The sequence below is a fragment of the Gouania willdenowi genome, chromosome 8 (assembly GCF_900634775.1).
Source record: "Gouania willdenowi chromosome 8, fGouWil2.1, whole genome shotgun sequence".
NCBI classification, from domain to species: Eukaryota; Metazoa; Chordata; class Actinopteri; order Blenniiformes; family Gobiesocidae; genus Gouania; species Gouania willdenowi.
Genome location: NC_041051.1, coordinates 13589877 through 13607832, shown reverse-complemented (window position 1 = coordinate 13607832; position 17956 = coordinate 13589877). Strand labels below are relative to the sequence as shown.

The 17956-nt window shown below is 38.6% G+C and overlaps 1 protein-coding gene across 1 annotated transcript; it reads right to left on the bottom strand.

Moving 5' to 3' along the window:
- Positions 1-184: 184 nt before the first annotated feature.
- Positions 185-17896, bottom strand: iqck (IQ motif containing K). The gene is made up of 10 exons (XM_028455019.1): positions 17875-17896; positions 16473-16586; positions 16262-16389; positions 16046-16181; positions 15161-15258; positions 13419-13471; positions 13225-13302; positions 13019-13103; positions 4224-4335; positions 185-489 (listed from the first exon to the last, which is right to left on the bottom strand). Exons 1-10 carry the CDS (start codon positions 17894-17896, stop codon positions 215-217), a joined length of 1101 nt encoding a protein of 366 aa, XP_028310820.1. The 3' UTR covers positions 185-214.
- Positions 17897-17956: the final 60 nt, after the last annotated feature.

Sequence of the window (17956 nt, the reverse complement as noted above, 5' to 3'; positions counted from 1 at the left end):
ACATTTGAACCAGTGCGAGAGGAAGGTTTGACTCTGTAGTGTAATAAGTGAACCATGTACCATTCCATTAGTTTATTATGTGAATATAGCAATGCATCGAAAAAAGACAATGAAAGCAACAAACTACATAGACACAAACCACAGACAATGAATCCAGTTGGTGACAAACGTCTTGAATAGCCACTCATTTTTTTGCATTAAAATGTAACCTGATCTAGGTCAGGCTCGGCGACCCTTGTGAAGATACTTTAGTTTGAGTATCATCAACAGGCTCAGACACAGTGAGGAAATTCATCAGTGGTGCGGATGTGGTTTCCTCTCTGATGTATCGACAGGGCGTCAGCCACTCACTGACCTCATGGGTCATCTGGGGGATGGGGGTGTGAGCGACACTGCTGTGTGGGGTAGGGGAAACCACCTGGATGGACACGTCAAAGTCTTCTGACTCTGACTCGGGGGTTGATGAATGATTGGTCGTCACCAAGCCAACTGTGGAAAAACAAGAAGATTGTTATTGAAGTAATGCTTTTTCATATCCAATAGCTCATTGGGAATTGGTGGTAAAAACATCTCAACTTTAAACCCAAAAAAAAAAAAAAAATATTTTTTGGAAAAAGTATGAAATGAAAAAACATGTCTGAGTACACCTCCATATTCCCAAACATAGTACACGTCAGAAACCTAAGCTAGTGCTATTACAGCACACCGTGTGACAAATAAATAAGCTGCATAAGGTGAACATGCATTAGCCTTCAGTTGATTTTTACCTACACCAAAGCGGATATATTTTCAGTGCCGTTCATTCATTTGTCTGTTTGTCTGTTAGCAGGATGATGTTTAAGAAAAAGAAGGATTTTAACCCAATAAATGGGAGATTCCATTTCATTTTTAGAATAGGCTGGACCAACATAGTATAGTCTGTCATCAATGGTGAAATTTCAAAAATTCACATCTCGGCTCGCATTTATTTGTTTATATTTAATTGGATGGGATTATATATTCAAATTTCATCCTCATTAAGTGTGAATCAGTTATGTGGGATTGGTTCCTCAATTACCACAATCTGGATTTGATCTGGATTGCGTATTTAATCTTGATTTTTCCCAAAAAATGAGGCTGCCCATTCATTTAGAGTACCTACTGTATTATTATCATTATCATTATTATTATTATTATTATTATTGGGGACAAAAATGTATTCCAAGCCTTTAAAGTGTGAATGATGATGGCACCATCATCAGAAACTTGACTGATCCAGATAACTGCTAATATGTGGAAAAGAGGATATTGTGCGCTTAACGGAGTTTTGGCTCTCGTTTTCGAACATGCTCGGCTCTTTCAAAAGTCTCACACTCTGTGGCAAGATCTATACTTTTATTAAGGGGCTTTTGTCTTAATGATACATGAAGAACCAGTTAAAAAAGGAGGATTTAATTAGACATGATTTATATATCGTAGTTGCGTTAGTACATAATTTCATGCTAAGCTAACCACAACAACAACAATAACAACAACAACAACAACAAGGCCCAGAATTTCGAGTCTGTTCTAGCAGAGCTCTCACACACTGACGGTAAACACTCAACATGGCAGGTTACATTCAAGGACAGTCACGTGGTGATTCATGAACTGTTGAGGGCTGCATCTGTCTCATGAGTGGTCACCTTTTGACTTTTTGACATATCAGTGTGGGTCACCTATTTGCACTTTGCCTCATTGTTTTTCTCCCCATCACCGACTAACTTGGACTTCAAGCTATAGCGCAGTGGAAGAAAAGTGTGCAGCTGTTGGAGGATCAGCTACAGAAGTGTGTGTACAGTACTGAGAGAAGAGAGGCCATAAATAATTTTGCCCTCCCCCCATCTCCCTCCCTCTCTCACACTCCCCCTTCACCACAGTCCTTGTTTTGAACACGGGGCGCTTATCTGTCAGTGCCAAGGCCTAGCCTGCTCTCACACTGTTGCATCCAAAATAATAAAAGGTAACACCACTAAAAAAAAAATGCAAAAATCAATCAACCAGCAATACTTCACATTCTCAACTTTCTTTTGCTAAAATAAGTCCTAATGAAACGAAGTCTATATATATATACAATATATATATATATGTGTGTGTGTATGTAAAAGTAACACAAAAGGCAACAAAAATACAAAAAATAGACGGAAACTCAAACTTTATCAAAAACAATGCCCCTTTCTTCTCTGCTTCAATCTCATACAATCACGTTCTGTCTTATCTACAACACTTTAAATGTTGTTAGAGGAGAGGAAAAAATTGTTATTATTCAGTATGTCAGACGCACATGGTCCCACACATTGTTCACAGGACCTGCCCAGAATGTCGGCTCAGCGGTTATTGCAGCAGGCCTGTGTGACTGGAAAAATGTTCGGCGACCTGCCACTGCTGCAGTCAGTGTCTTTGTTGTGTGGAATGTGTCAATGCGGAAACAACCTGCAACCACAACAGCACAGCTCATTGTTTACGAGCCACAAAAACAGCCGTACACAGTGTGTGCTGTGCACCCTGTTTGCTGTGATGCCTGAGAACATAAAAAACGTTAGTTCTCATAAGGAGTAACAAATCAATGTGAATTACTTTGACATATGATAACTATTATAAAACCTACTTTTTACCAACGTTTTGAGCAGGTGAGCCTTCGTGTTGGGCTCATGTATATGAAGTTCTATATAGACCCATTTTAATGTGGACAAACATGAAACACGTGACTGATGTGCGTGTGCAGACACCACGTTGTTTACATATGTGAGGCTTGAAAAATGTAAAAATGGCAATGAATGAACCGCTGTTGAGGAAAATAGTTTGAAGTATGTAAAAAGCTTGGGACTAATCACGTCACCAATGACGTCATTTCAACATGGCAGCGCACAGGGTAAAGTGGTCCCAGTTGTAAAAGTTAATTAAATGAATATGGTGCAAAATAATGCGTTTTGTTAGGCATAGATCTTCTAATAAGGACATTTCAAAGGTTTTAGGCCACATTTGTAAAAACAGTGGAGAATCCCTTTAATAATCTTATGTGGAACTGACCGACAGAAAACACCTTGCCACCTCGTGACATGTTTTATAAAAGTGTGGCTTAGTGTAGGAATGTGGAATTGTGAGTATACCTTGAAGGACAAAGTTCAATCCCTATCCTTCAGACTTTAATGCCAGTCAGTCACATTGGACCAGGCTCTGCATTCTCAGCTGCTCTGTGCTGTCCTTTATGTGTTCACACACTTCATTCTCTCTCTCTCTCTCTCTCTCTCTCTCTCTCTCTCTCTCATGTCATTACTTCAGACAAACCTTTAGCTGTAAACACAGTCTCAGCTTCTTTTTACCACTAACAGCCCCTCTCTCAAAAACTACTTTGCTATTCCCTTTTCAGTGTCCCATTCTCTGTGTGTCACTACTTCTTGAATCCTCATCGCTCGGTTATAGAATCAAAGCCCTGCTGGGATAAGCACTGCACGCCTCCATCAGTTTAGGTAAAAGAGGTAAAAGTAAGAAAGTGTCTATTTGTACGGTTGCCGTACGGACAACCCCCAGTGCTATTAGTACATTTACCGAAGTACACGTACCTAGCGTCTTAGGGTTAGGGTTAGGTTATAACCCTATATCACAACAATTGTTAGGGTTGGGGTTAGGTTTAGTTTTAGCCACGTGACCTAAACTGGCCAATGACTTCAACTGGCCAATGAGGGCCACTGCGTACAGATAGAATGTCGGTATATTGATTACTCACGTTACTGTAATTATATGTCTAAATCAGTCATTTTTACTCGTCCTTAAGTACCTTTTAAAAGAAGTAGAATAATCCATTACATTTCTACACCAAACCGTTACTGAGTAAATAATGATTTATTGTTTTAAAATGATCAACAGACATTGTGAAACTACAAAAAAACTGAACTGACCAGACAACAATGCATCGCATCATAGCCAACTAATCAGATTAAACGTAATGCACCGCGCCAAAACAACAGTGAATGGAGGTTATTTTCTCAGGTTTAGAGTTCATAAATGTATCTATACTTAGAGCCTGATAATTTGTTTTATTATTTTGACTTGAATTAATTGGTGTTATTTTATTTTAGTTAAAAAATATAATTATTATTATCCCCGCGATCCTGAAAAACAGGAACAAACGGGATATATCAGTACTCTTTACACCTCTGATTTTTGCTACGTATGACACTAACTAATACTCAGTGTTTACTCACGTTGTTTTTCTCGCTGAGCCCAGAACTTTTCCACTGTTTGGTTGATGTTCATGTTCTCTCTCAGTTTTTTCTGCCATTGGCGAAGCTCCTGTACATCTGGTTGTGACCTGACCTACAACAAACAAAGCGCACGCATGACTTCACTTAAACTAGCATCGTCAATAAGTTCATTAAACAGCAGGTCAATCACTTCTTGGAAACCTCCAGTGATTCATTTAATTGTTTGCAGGCCATACCCTGTAACTTATTCAAGTGGAAACCTATAACAATGGTTTTTAATGGTTAATTGGTAGTTGTTTTTTTAGTGCATGATAAATCCATGCTGAAGTCATTCTGACTGTTTTTATGAAAACATAGCATGCATTGGTTATAATAATATATCAGGAGAGGAGATTCCCCAAATAATAATGTCATATGGTTGGCTGAGAATAGCTTTAATGGTGGTAAACTAAAACTGACCCTGTGTGTCACAAGAGGAAACAAATTGATTTAACCCATTTCCCATGTTAAACAGATCAGTAGAAATTCTCTTAGGAAATAGAATTTCTGGTCCTATAATCAGATGGTTGGTGATTTGGATCCCAATCCATCCTAGACACTTAACAACACATTACACCTCATATATCTGAATGAATGAATCCCAGTGCAATACGTCTACTGAACACAAGAGGTGTTCAGTCAATTTCCGACAATTTGTAACTGTGCAATATATTTATCCTCGTTGACCTCACTGTTTAATTTATTTGTTTATTTATCGTCTTAGTGGTTATCCATCTTTCTTTTCATTTTCTCTGTATCTTGCATCACAAGAGTTGTCTTTTAATTTTGTTGTACCTTGTGTATGATGACAATAAAAGCATATTATTCTATTCTAATCTATTCTACATGTGCTTAAACTTGAAAAATAAAGCTTGATATAAATCCAAGGCTTTATATGTTTAAAGTCTGTCATCTTTTGCATTGATTCACGTGTTTGTGTCAGGGTGTTGCATGGTTAGTCAAACTGGGGATCCTCGGTTGTAACTCCAGGCACAGAAATAATTAATCAGCTTCCTCAGATTTCTCTGCATCCACGCTGAGCCAAACATAAATTAAGCTTTTGTTTTTAGGGGGAAGATGTGGTTCAGTTTTTTGTCCCCAAAGATGCCAGTTTCACCTCTTCATCTCCTCTTTCTACCACTCAACAGCCCCCGTTTCCTCCTTTAATCATCGCTTTCCTTTTTGTCCTAAGGAGGCTCTTTCTCACTCTATTCTTCCTGTGTCTCCGTATATCTCATCTCAGATGCTCATGTATTTGCTTATGCCATCCCTCTTCATCCATTTTTTTCCCCTTCTACTCTGCATTCTTCCTGTTTCTCATCTCTCTCCTCTTTGTTTCCCCTGCTCGACCTCAGATCTCTGCAAATGGCCTGGCTGTGGCAACAATAGTGTTTCTATTAGCGGGTATAAAAGTGGGCCTGTTATATAAGGCTGATGAAGGGTGTAGGATGGGTTAGATGAGCGAGCTCCAATAGTTAATTCACTGGGTGTCTCACTGCCTCAGCAGCCGTTCTGCTGATGGGAGAAAAGCATAGAAATGGAAATAAGGGGTGAGGGTCAGGACGGGTTGGGGGGGTTGGAGTCTGTTGTGTTTGCTCACCATTTGTGAACCATCTCTGATCTCCTTCTTTCTGGTCTCCTTCATAATTTCTATATATTAGGACCGGGCGATATGGACCAAAACTCATATCTGGATATTTTTTCTCAAAATGGCAATACAGTATATACGATACAAATCTCGATATTTTTTTAACTCACTAAAGTCTTACCAGAAAGACAATTCTGGGTTAAATTTACTGATTAAAAATATTTTTTTGTGAATATCGATAATTGTTTTTCAAAATAAAACACACAATCTTAAACGACGGTATTCTATTGATAAATTTAAATATTGGTAATAATAATAATAATCATTAAATACAGTAAAAAAATAAATAAATCTGAGCTAGCAAAACTTGTCATTAATCCTGGCTGCTCTGTATTTGTAATACAGTATAACAAAACATGATCAAATACTGATTCTAGAAAAATAAATGTCTTTAGGGTGGACAGAAATTGTTGATATCAGATGGGGTCATGATCCAAAAGAAAAAAAGTTGGAAACCATTGGATTACACAATAAAACAATTGTGTAGGGTGTTCTTTTTAAGTTGCATCTACATTTTTTCGGACGCCCTTTTTATCTTAATATACACGATACACTTTTTACACTTTTGCACAAGCAGGCCACGTAAAGTTAATGAAGCAGCTCACTGGCCATATGTTTGACACAGTTTTTTTTTTTGGGGGGGGGGGAGGGTAGAAGTTTGTCTGCATGCATCAGCTCAGTTGATTAGCACAGATGAGGTTTTGTGTGGACCCTATGCTTTGTGTTGAGCTTTTGGTAACACCACCTTATATTGCTATCCTAATCAGTGTCAATGCAGACGCGGCAGGTTTTGGTTTAGTGCGAGTGTGAATCACTCACTAGGCTTTGTGTTTGCATTAACGCTGGGATTAAAGCGATTAAGAAACACAACAGACTATCTGACACCTTTCAGCGTGCACATGTATCTCGTTTTTTTGGATGCAACTACTTAACTGTGAACTATACCTGCACGAGCACTGCACATGCACACAGAGTAAGACGCTTTTGGCATAATTATATCTTTTCATGAATCTAATGCAGGAAGCAGGAAGCAGGGCCTCTTGACACAACACAAACCTACAATTTTAAAACACTAATGTCTCACTGCACAGATCTTCAAACTGCTGTGCAGCTCAGACTCGGCTGGGAATCTGGTAAACAAGTATTGGCAGTAAACCAGACGTAGGCCATGGGCTACTATAGATATCCGTGCATTTTATTGTATTCATTGGAACAAGCAGAAGCCCAGTTTTAATTTGGTACCCTATTTGTGTGTTTTATTAGTACACAGATGCTGCATATGACCAAAATATTAAATGCGAAAATGGAAAAATTTGGATTCCAAATGTATTCAAGGGTAGCTCGAAACTTTAAGTCAAAACAACAAGTTCATCCCAACTTATGCAATATTAACATTTCATTTCATGTTCAGAACACCCTAAAGCATTAGAACAAGTTCGGATGAACTACGGCCGGGCACTCGCAACGTCTCCGCACCAGCACGTACCACGTTCCAGAGAATTCAGTCAAATGACTCGGTTCCTCCGAGTAAAAAAAATGGGCTCCATCCATATAATGGAATGTGTCAATGATTCGGTACCACCAACTGTAGCAATATTTGACTCACAAATAAATGAGAAAACAACTTTAATGGAAATTGCCAAAAAAAAAAAAAGGGGGTGGGCCCTTAACACAATTGTGCGAGGCATAATCGTAATCTACGTTGAATTACCTTTGAAATGATATATCACACGACTATGTCCCCATAAGATTGGAAATTACCGGAAATGGGGGGTGGGCCCCCGGGTCCCATTTCGAAAAAAAAAAGAAGGTTCCAAGCGTCTCATCATATTCATTCATAGAGTATTCATATCAAACTGCATTCCAATCTAATGAGAACTAACGGAGTAGTAATTTGAAAAATGGGGGTCCCACTGGCGCCCCCGTGACACATACGGTGTACTGTAATGGGCCCCATTTCTATATTGGTATATGCCAATGATTCGGTACCACCAACCGTCATAATATTTGACTGGCATGATTTTAACTAGTGTACACAACAACAACAACAACAACAACAACAACAACACGGGGGGGGGGGGGGGGGGGGGGGTAACTCTGCTAATGTCGATGTTTCTTTTCCCTTTTGCTGAGGCAACGTTAAAAATGTTCCTATATAGTCATGGTCACATTTTTAAGACACTATGATGCTACAGATTCTGTGCAGAAGAGGGAAGTGACATTATTTCTGCATGTGTGTCACTGCATGACTCTGACCACACACCACAGTTAAATCCATTCATCGGCTGCAACGATCACTCAGCTGGAATCACAGACCTACTTCTGCTGCTCACTATACAGTCTACATGCTTTGTCTGTGTATTTTTTTTCTAGTAAAACACCACTTGGTACTTGAAGTGACCTATTTTGCACACACACACACACACACACACACACACACACGCACACGCACACACACACACACACACACAGACACACACACACACACAACTTGGAGGTAATTGTTATCCTTATTTCACCCATAGAAACACAGTATTTAGCCATTGTATAAACCAGTGGTTCCAAAGCGTTTTCTGTTGCGCCCCCTTTGAAGAAATGAAACTATTCAGGGCCCTGCCATCGCAACAGTTTCAGCAAAATATGGTAGGTAAAAAAAAGTTACTTGATTGAAAATGGTAAAGAGAAAGAACCGCATGATCTACACCAGATTGTTATGGCTTGTTCTCATTTTTTAATATTTTATTGAGTTATTATAAATAAAGTATATCTGAGGTTAAAAGGTCCAACCTTTAGTAGGCAAGTATGTCCGGAGTTAAAATGTTAGGGAATTTTTTCAACTGCAATTTTGTTTTTGGTCTTTTTTCCTTTCCATTAATATTGTATCTCATCCATATCACAAGCCAGTTAACATCTATCATATCGTGTCATGAACGCAGTGTATGGTCCCATTACTCATTAAAAGTGGCTGCCTATTCGGCCGATTTATGATGAATTTTTACATCTATGATCAAGTTAAGGCACTTATTGATATATTTAACTGGTTTCCACATATGCAGACCAAAGCTGACCTTGGAAACCAAATCTTAAAAGTTAAAAAGGAGTTAGCTAAACAGTTAGAAGCATTTGATACACAAGGTTTTTTCAGTGTATTATCATGGATATGGCCTATACGTGTACAATAGGAACACTTTATGAAGATGCCAGTCTTTTTTTCTTGCTGTTTACAACTCAACTAATGATATTTAAATAGAACAAATCATGAAACAACATGTCACACACGCAGTTAGCCAAACTTTAGCAATTCTTAGTCCTAGGGCGCTGTTATGCGTGTGTTTTTGTGTGTATGAGTGTATGAGTGCTAGAATCACAGGCATGGATGAATGGATTAGAGTTGAGTTAAGGCACACAGTGTAAAGATGATTATGTAACATTCAGGCCAAGCAGCACTTTTATAGTTACACATGAGTGAAACGGTGTGTGTGTGTATCATTGCCGCCTCCTTCTCACCAATGTTTTAATGAAAGAGATCAATAAAAAAATGGATGAAATCTCACTCCATTAAAAACACTCTTTCCCATCCCTGCATCTGTGCTCTGTGTCTTCTTAGCAGATCTCAGACTTACACAAACACTCTCACCCATCCACTGCAGTGAGCGCTGCGTCAGGCAGGTTATATAACAGCAAAGTGTATCAGAGTCATGGGGGGAAGAGGGGGCTCACAGGGTGGGAGTGAGCTTAAAGACAATGCTTTTCATTGATCTTATTACTGATTGTATATCTGACAGCAAAATCCCATAATCCTATTATTCTGTAATAAACCCTTACAATTATTTCCACAATGAAACCATCTTCCACCATTGTTCTGAGGTTATTGTTATATATTGTTTGCTTTGAATAATGGGGTTTGAAATATGTGTCCTGATCAGACCTGTAAATAAGATTATAGATTTAATCAAAGGAACAAAAGAGGCTGCTCAATGTTAGCTCATTGTTTGTATTGCCCTCTCACCCCCATCCACCCAGGTCAAACTATGTAGTTTTTGGTCCAAAAATGTGCATATTGTGATCATTGGAGTTTGTAGAGTGGAATGAATGAGGTTAGCTCTGAGATGGACTGACATCCTGTCGCTAGTGTATCCCACTTAGCACACTGAGGCTCCATTTACCTTCAATCATTGTAAGCACAGTTAGACTCACTGTCAAACACTGCATTCTGTCTCTAGGTATTTTGAAAATGAATGTATACAGACAAGAGTAGTGAGGCTTTATCTACTGGTTCATAGTTTCTTGAATTCTTGAGAAAAATCGTTCGAGTTAGTGAGAAATTTTAGACACTGAGAATGTTATGCTATGTCTCATATGATACAATATCGCTACCTCCTCAATAGTCTCCATATATTCTCATCCATCGTTGCTTTAGATGTTTTAACCACAAATGGCCTACTGACATATCCCAAATAATCTATAGATGTATATAGAGCATTCCTGGTACATAGTACAGGAATCAGGATAAGTGGCTGTAATAGATGAATCAATGAGATGTAAATTCCTCTTTTTTTTATCTTTAGTATAACAGGATGCTTTCAGACTATTTTCTGTACTGCTTCTTAAAAGCAGTCTAATGGCAGTTATAATGCTTAGTGCCTGTAATGATGTTGGCGACCCAAAATATCTTTATCTTGTGCGTTGAATAAATCATGATCCTCTGTGCTGTCATTTCCGCCCTCATTGCTGGGTTTCAGATCTTCGCTTTTCTCCACATTTTTTTTTACACAACCCTACCTCTATCACTGTCTTTACATATGGTGATCAAACTTTGCACTGTGCTGCTTCACCTAACAAACTGTATTTATAAGTTTGCTTTCTTTTCTATTCCTTTCCTGAATAGATCTATCCAGAAAGTCTGCACATTCTCTGTAACTCACTTAAATTGTGCAAAGTTGTAGCCAAAAGTAACCCTTTATTCAAAGCTAAACACAATGAAGAATAAAGGGCAGCTGGCTTAATGCTGCCACCTCCTGTACACAAAGTGCTACTAAATGGACTGTTTTTTTAAATTATTATTCCTGTAAACAAATGTCGCCCCCTGCCGGTAGAAAATAGACCAAACGTTGATTTTTAATTTTTTTTTCAGACAAATGACAGCACATCTGATATGGTTTATGGAACAAATATTTCTGCAAGCCCAAAATGCGAGACACATAAAAATAAGATGAGTAGTAGTAATAATAAAAAGAAAAAATATGTTTCATCCAATCAAATGCCTTCACAGTGTCTCTGTGCACAATTAGTGCCTGTGGTGGTGCATATTTCTGCATACGTCTATTTATATCCCAGCATCGAGCGCTTAGAAATTCAATGCCACTAAGAAAGGAATTAAATGCTTTCATCACTGATGATGACATAATCAAACTGCAGCCTGTAGGAGACGGCCTTTCAACACCAGGGGATTATACAACAGCATAGCACTGTGTACTGATGCTGCACTATACTTTACTCTAGATACACAATGTCTTTCAGTTTAGTGGGAAAAATTTAGCAGACTGGCTAAACTGAAGATGTGTGCAAACGACAAAATTAAGTTTCCTCAAACTGATTTAGTTGAAGAAAGCATGCACCTGTCCTACACTCACTCACATTTATAAAGTAATGTATTCAGAGGTGAAAGTCAAATCAAAAGTATTCTTCCATGTAATCCTGTTCACAATATCAGCTTTATAACTGACAGTCATTTCGCATGTCAGAATAGGAGCATGTTGAAAGTAATGGATTCAAAATACACACGTTACTGTAATTGAGTAGCTTTTATAGGTACTTGTACTTTTTTATAAATATTTCTAAATCAGTAATGTTACTTGTGCTTAAGTACGTTTTAAAAGAAGTCGTAGTAATTCGTTAGATTTCTTCATCCAACCATTCATGAGTTGGGTGAAGAGTAAATTATTGTTTTTGTGATTATTTTGTTATTTCCGTTTCATGGTCTCATTGAACATAATTCATATGTTCTTAATCATGCAATTTCTGATCAATGCCCAGCCACTTTCTATAGTTCAAGTTGGAGTATCTACATTATGTTGTTACCACATGACAAGGCACACTGTGTAACTTTTGGCCACTAGGGACCTGTAACTTCAACGTCAAGCGCCCCTCGTGGTCACACGCACCACAGCACTGTCGCAAAAATCAACGGTCAGTCGGGCCGACCTCCCTTGTCTTTTGGTATGCAGACAGTAGTTGACCTGTATCTTCGGGATAAGGATTGGCTCTAAGGGCTGGGTCGCTGGGGCTGGGGTGCGAAGTGGGGCTGGGCTAGTGCCGCGGCTGGAGGAGCAGCCGCCGCTGCCCTCTTCTCCCCCAGCACACGGCCCTCCTCGCAACATAGGTACCGCTCCCCTCCTACTCCCTGGCCTCGCCACCGTCGTCGGCCCCCTTCGCTGGGGGTTGATGCGGCGGCCGGAGTCGGGGCCGACAGGCAACCCGGCGTGCACGGGGCGGTGTCGGGCGCCGGGCGGGTCAGCGGAGGGGGCCGGGTCTCGGCGAGGTCTTTTTAGCCTCCTCAGAAGCAGTTTTAAACTTTTTGCTTGCCTCGAACAGTCGGAAAAATACAAGCAAAAGCCTTAGCCCGATGAGTATATCAGAGCCTGTGGTCACATGACTACGGTAAAGTGATTTGTTCTCAAGGCATTCTCTAGGTCACATGACCTGGCCAAAGACGGTCCGTCTCTCCAAACTTACATGGGTGGTATTTCAAGAGGGAAGCCCCACTCGGAGCAGATACTGTCAAGCTTTGTATATTGGCCTGAGGAATCATTTAAAATAACTCATCTGGGTCAACTCTTTAGGTCACAAAGTTCATGGTGTGCCTTAAGTTCATACATGTAGCTATACTTAGAGCTTGAGAATTTTTATATTTTCTAATTTAATTCATTGGTTTTTTATTTTTTTTGTAAAGAATTGTACATTTTGACAAACCTTTTAATTAATACAGATGCCTTTGTGGAAAATAAATTAAATTCCGGAGGGGGGGGTCTACTATTTAATTGAGCTACTTTTTACTTGGACTTGAGTATTTTATTTATGACTTCTTTACACCTCTAACTGTAAGTACCTTATATCCTCTCCAGAAGGACTGAATGAGCAGAGCAGCCTGATCCTCACTGAGCAGCAAAAACAGGGGGGTGGGGGGCCTGGGACTGGAGGATCAAAGAAAACACAAGTTAGCGTGTGTGTGTGTGTGTGTGTGTGTGTGTGTGTGTGTGTGTGTGTGTGTGTGTGTGTGTGTGTGTGTGTGTGTGTGTGTTTTAGAGCACTCACTGCATGCTGAGCCAGTCTTCGACAAAGGGAATGTTATAGAAGCTCACTGAGACCTGTCCTTTCCTGATGGGATTATGGCTGTGTAAAGATTTGACATGATATTTTAAAAAAAAACATGATTTCCATAATTTGCAATAATAAAACAATTGTGATGAATACTGTGGTGAAAGGTGTGAGTGTTGGATAGCTCTTACTTGTACAGCCACTCAGTCAAAAAGTCACATGGGTTAAATGTTGTTGTTTTCCTCTGAAACGCACAACAGAGAAGCTAACAATAAACATTTGGAGATAAATACTGTTGGAGTCCTGAATTACATGTTTAAAGTTATCCTGCAATGACACGTAAAAAGAGGTCATTAAAATATTCAACTTTTGATCAATATCAAAGTTGTAATATTTTCTAAAAATGTGACATGTCAGTCACCTGTATTAGAAGTCCAATGGTTTCCAATTGAAATTAATTGTATTAAACCAGGGGTGTCAAACTCATTTTATTTTGGGGGCCACATACAACAGTTCAATCTTAAGAGCAGAAAAATACAGATTTTTTGGGGGGGATAAAAGGGCAATTTCAACATTACTCTAATTTGATTTTGCAATGTCAGATATCTGTGACTTCAGGTTCTGGTATTTCATAGGTCCTAAAATGTGTGGCCAATTTTTTTTCCTCAAAACTTTTATAGTAATTTGGAGAATTATTTTGAAGTGCAGTTTTGTTTTGTTTTTTGGGAGTGTGGTAAGGTCTTTTAATTGGGATGGAATGAGAAATCTGAAACTAAATTTTGAGTTGGTTTACATAATGAGTCGTGTTTTTGTTGTAATTCTTGAAACACAATTTAAAAGAAAATCCTCCCGCGAAAGCTGTAGGCTCTAGCGGGCCAGAATTGGCCCCAGGCCTTAAAGGTGCAGTCTGCAACTCTTATAAAAGTGACTTTTTGTCATATTTGCTAAAGCTGTCACTATGTAAGGACAGCTTTACATCAAACTAGTAGTTTGTGTGAAAAAAACAGGCTCATTGAGTCCCCCCTGCTGCTCCTGCAGGATTAACAGATTGCCAGAACACACCGCGACAAAGCAAAAAGAACCAATCAGAGCCAGGATTGTGTTTGATGGACTGTCTGACAGCTGTTGCTCACAGGACCCGCCCCTTTCCTGGAGCAAGAGTGCCCTCTTTTTTACAGTGTATGGTCTGGAGGAGTAGAAGATGGAATCGGTGACTTTTCTGCTTGAAAGGTGATTACTGCTGCTTGATTTACATTATGTTTGATTTGTTAATGCATGTGTTGTTCATGTGCGCACAGCAGCCTCTGTGTGGGCTGCTGTAAGTGACACTGTGTTGTTGCTGTTGCTCAGTGACGTGCAGTCACGGTAGGCAAGGTAGGCAGTGCCTACCCAAGGGTGAATTGATATTTTGATTATTTGTTTTGATTATAATATAATTATAAATTATTTATTTTTCAATTTCCGATAGCCTACAGTACCTATATTTTGAAAGTGTCTGCATTTTGTGCTTTTCATAGCCCATTTCGCTAAACATCGCTATTGCCTAACTGCTGTAAGGCAGAGGGAGGCCACACCCCTTCCCAAAAGCACACGGCTGCTCTGCCTCTGTTTTCATAGCGTGTTTTTATGTGTTTGCGCATGCGCAGTCAGTTCCCCAAGATGAAAACCATTTACGTCCAAAGGCAGCTCTCTAAGCTGCCTTTGGACGTAACCGCGCTATGCTAAATGCTATACGTAAGTTCACAGTGCATTAGTGAATTCAACCACTTGAGGATCTATTGACCTGAATCATTAGGAAAGATTTCATACTACAGTGTGATCACTATTATTGGAAGCAAAACATGTTTTTTTTATTTAAATTCAGTAATTCTGGGGTGTTTATGTTTGTTTGAGTATTTTCTGACTTTGGAACTTTTTCCAAGCAAATGCTCACCTGGAAACAGCCGCGTGTCTGAGCCTCCCTCAGCAAAGCCTCCAATCCAGGCAACAACACTGGAAAGACCGACTTCTCCAGGAAACGTGGGATGGGACCTGATTCAAAAACAGAGTATAGGCAGCAGGACTTTATTAGAAAGAAAACAGGTTGGAGCAAAACTTCGGAACAAAAGGTGATCAAGGCCTAATCAGGGGTTTCATATACAAATACATGGATTAATTATGCACCATTTTGTGACAAAATTCTGGATATATGTGAAATGTTCTTGCAATGCTCTGCTGAGGCCCAAAGATGAATTTTTGCTTCTGTGCTCAAGGGCCAGGCAATTTAAGGCACAACAAGACCACAGCTGTTATCGTGGAAATCCACATTTCAAATGGCTGTCAAAAATTGAGTTAAGAGATAAATCCTTTAAAAACAGCATGGAGAAATAAAGAGAGATATGGAGAGATAAAATCCTGTTACCCAAATGGCGCTCTTTTAGAGTTCATAAATGTAGCTATACTTAGAGCCCGAGAGTTTTAAAAATTTTGAATTAAATTAATTGGCGTTATTTATTTTGAAAATAAATGTACATTTGAACAAAACTTTTTATACAGATGCCTTTGTGGAAAATAAATTGTGCAAGATTTGCTCCCTTCCTTTTTAAGATTATACATGAGATGTTTACTGTATGCAAGGAAACCGTGGCAAGATTTATTACCAAAAGTAAACATGGAGGCATGAAAATAACTTTGAGCACTATTTAACTGAGCTACTTTTTACCTGTACTTGAGTATTTTATGTATGGTTTACTTGTACCTGAATACAGTTCCAATCAACAGTAACAGTACTTCTACTTGACTAGGATACCTCTGCCAATAGGGGCCCTAATAATCTTACGTTGATGGATCCCTGTGGCACTTTCAGACTGAGCACTTGAAGGACACTTGGGCTTTTCTAACACTGAGTAACCAGCCAGTGCAGGGTGATGGAGGAGAGGATCAAAGTCTGCCAGAGGATCTCCATCCTCAGACACCTGTCGACAGGTAACACACACAGGCTCTGTAAAGATAAACATCACATAGACATAACAATAATTTACAGAGCAGAGCTCACCTTAACAGTGGTGAGTCCATAGAACACTGGGGTGTGTTTACTGGCACTGTACTGGGAGACCTGTGTGCTCACTGAGCTGCTGTCTGCCAGCACAGCACTGGGAGGACTGGGCTGCTCGGCTTCAACCTCTTAGCACAACACAAGAAATAAACTTCTTTTTTTCCACTATTAAAATGTATATTTAATAAGATTATTATTGTCGCTGACTTGCCTTCGCACACTTGTTCCCAAAGGGATTTCCTCGCCCGGATTGTTTTTTGCCATTTATAAACGCTTTTCTCGGGTGTTGCTGGTGACTTGCCGACGTAGGAAATGAAAGGTGTGCCTGGTTACCATGACAACCAGTGTCAACGGGGCGGGAAAACGTCATGTGATTTATAACACACCGCGAGAGGGCAGCAGATAACGTTTAAATGACGTTTTTTATTTGTACACCGTTGTAGTTTGGTCAACTAACATTCTTAACATTTAACAACACAGAACAAAAAAATAATTATAAAAATGAATTATTAATAATCATAATAATGACAATACATTTTGAAAATAAATATAGGTTACAATTATATACAATAAAAATACAATATATGAAACAAAACCTTATTGAACAGAATACAATTTATATGTAATTCTAATCATATTTTAGGTTTTGTTTTATATTTGTATTCAAGAAACTTTGATGAGAATGACTGCGTATTGTTAATTACACTTTTATTTGCAAATAAAAAAATTATAATAGATTTTATTGCTGTTGTTAATTTTTTATTTATTTATTAAAAACACTTCTAAGAATGACTTACTGTGTTTGATTCCTATTCAAGCACTTTGATGAGAATGATTGTATAATTTTACAGGATACACATTTTATTTTTCAAGGTTGTGTGCCTTGAGTTTTTTTTTTTTTTTTTTCAATGTAAAGTTGTACCTTGGCTAAAAAAAAAAATTTAAAAAAATGATGTAATATGCAAATAATTGATTAAAAATGACTCCTTACAGTAAGAGTGTAAAAAAAAGTCAACGACGGAAGGAAAAGCAGAAACTTAACCATGGTGTGATAGGCCACATTAGACATTGATGCAGAAGCAATGCTACAAATCCTTCAGATGAGCTCAGTCACAATGTGTCAAGAGTCATGGAATGGTTTTATGTTAATAAATCCAAATTGCTTGGTAGTAAAGTCCATATGCATGTAAAGCACTTACTAAAAATATAAGGGAAGTAAAAGAAAAAATAAACAAGACAGTCATCAACATCCCCCACCAGATTGGATGTCATAACTCACAACCTTTTCCTAAATATTTGAAATCTAAGAACTGAGATGTATACATAAAACATTGTCAAATCAGAATATAAAATTATTAACTATCTTAATCGGTTTCTAGGAAAAGCTGTCCCATTTGAAGATACCTCAGAGTAAAAAACGAAACAAGGGCATTAACTCCGGAAAAATATTATTTTCAAACTCCATCAAGGTATTGATACCCTGAAGCCACACACCAAATTTCATTATCCTATCTTAAACAGTTTCTGAGAAAAGCTGTCCCCTTTGAAGATACCTCGAACAAAGAAAAAAAACAAAAAAACAAGGGGAATTAGTCCGGAAAAAATAATTGCACGCTTCTTATTTTTGAACTTCATCAAGGTATTGATACCCTGAAGCCACACACCAAATTTGGTTATCTTATTTTGAACAGTTTC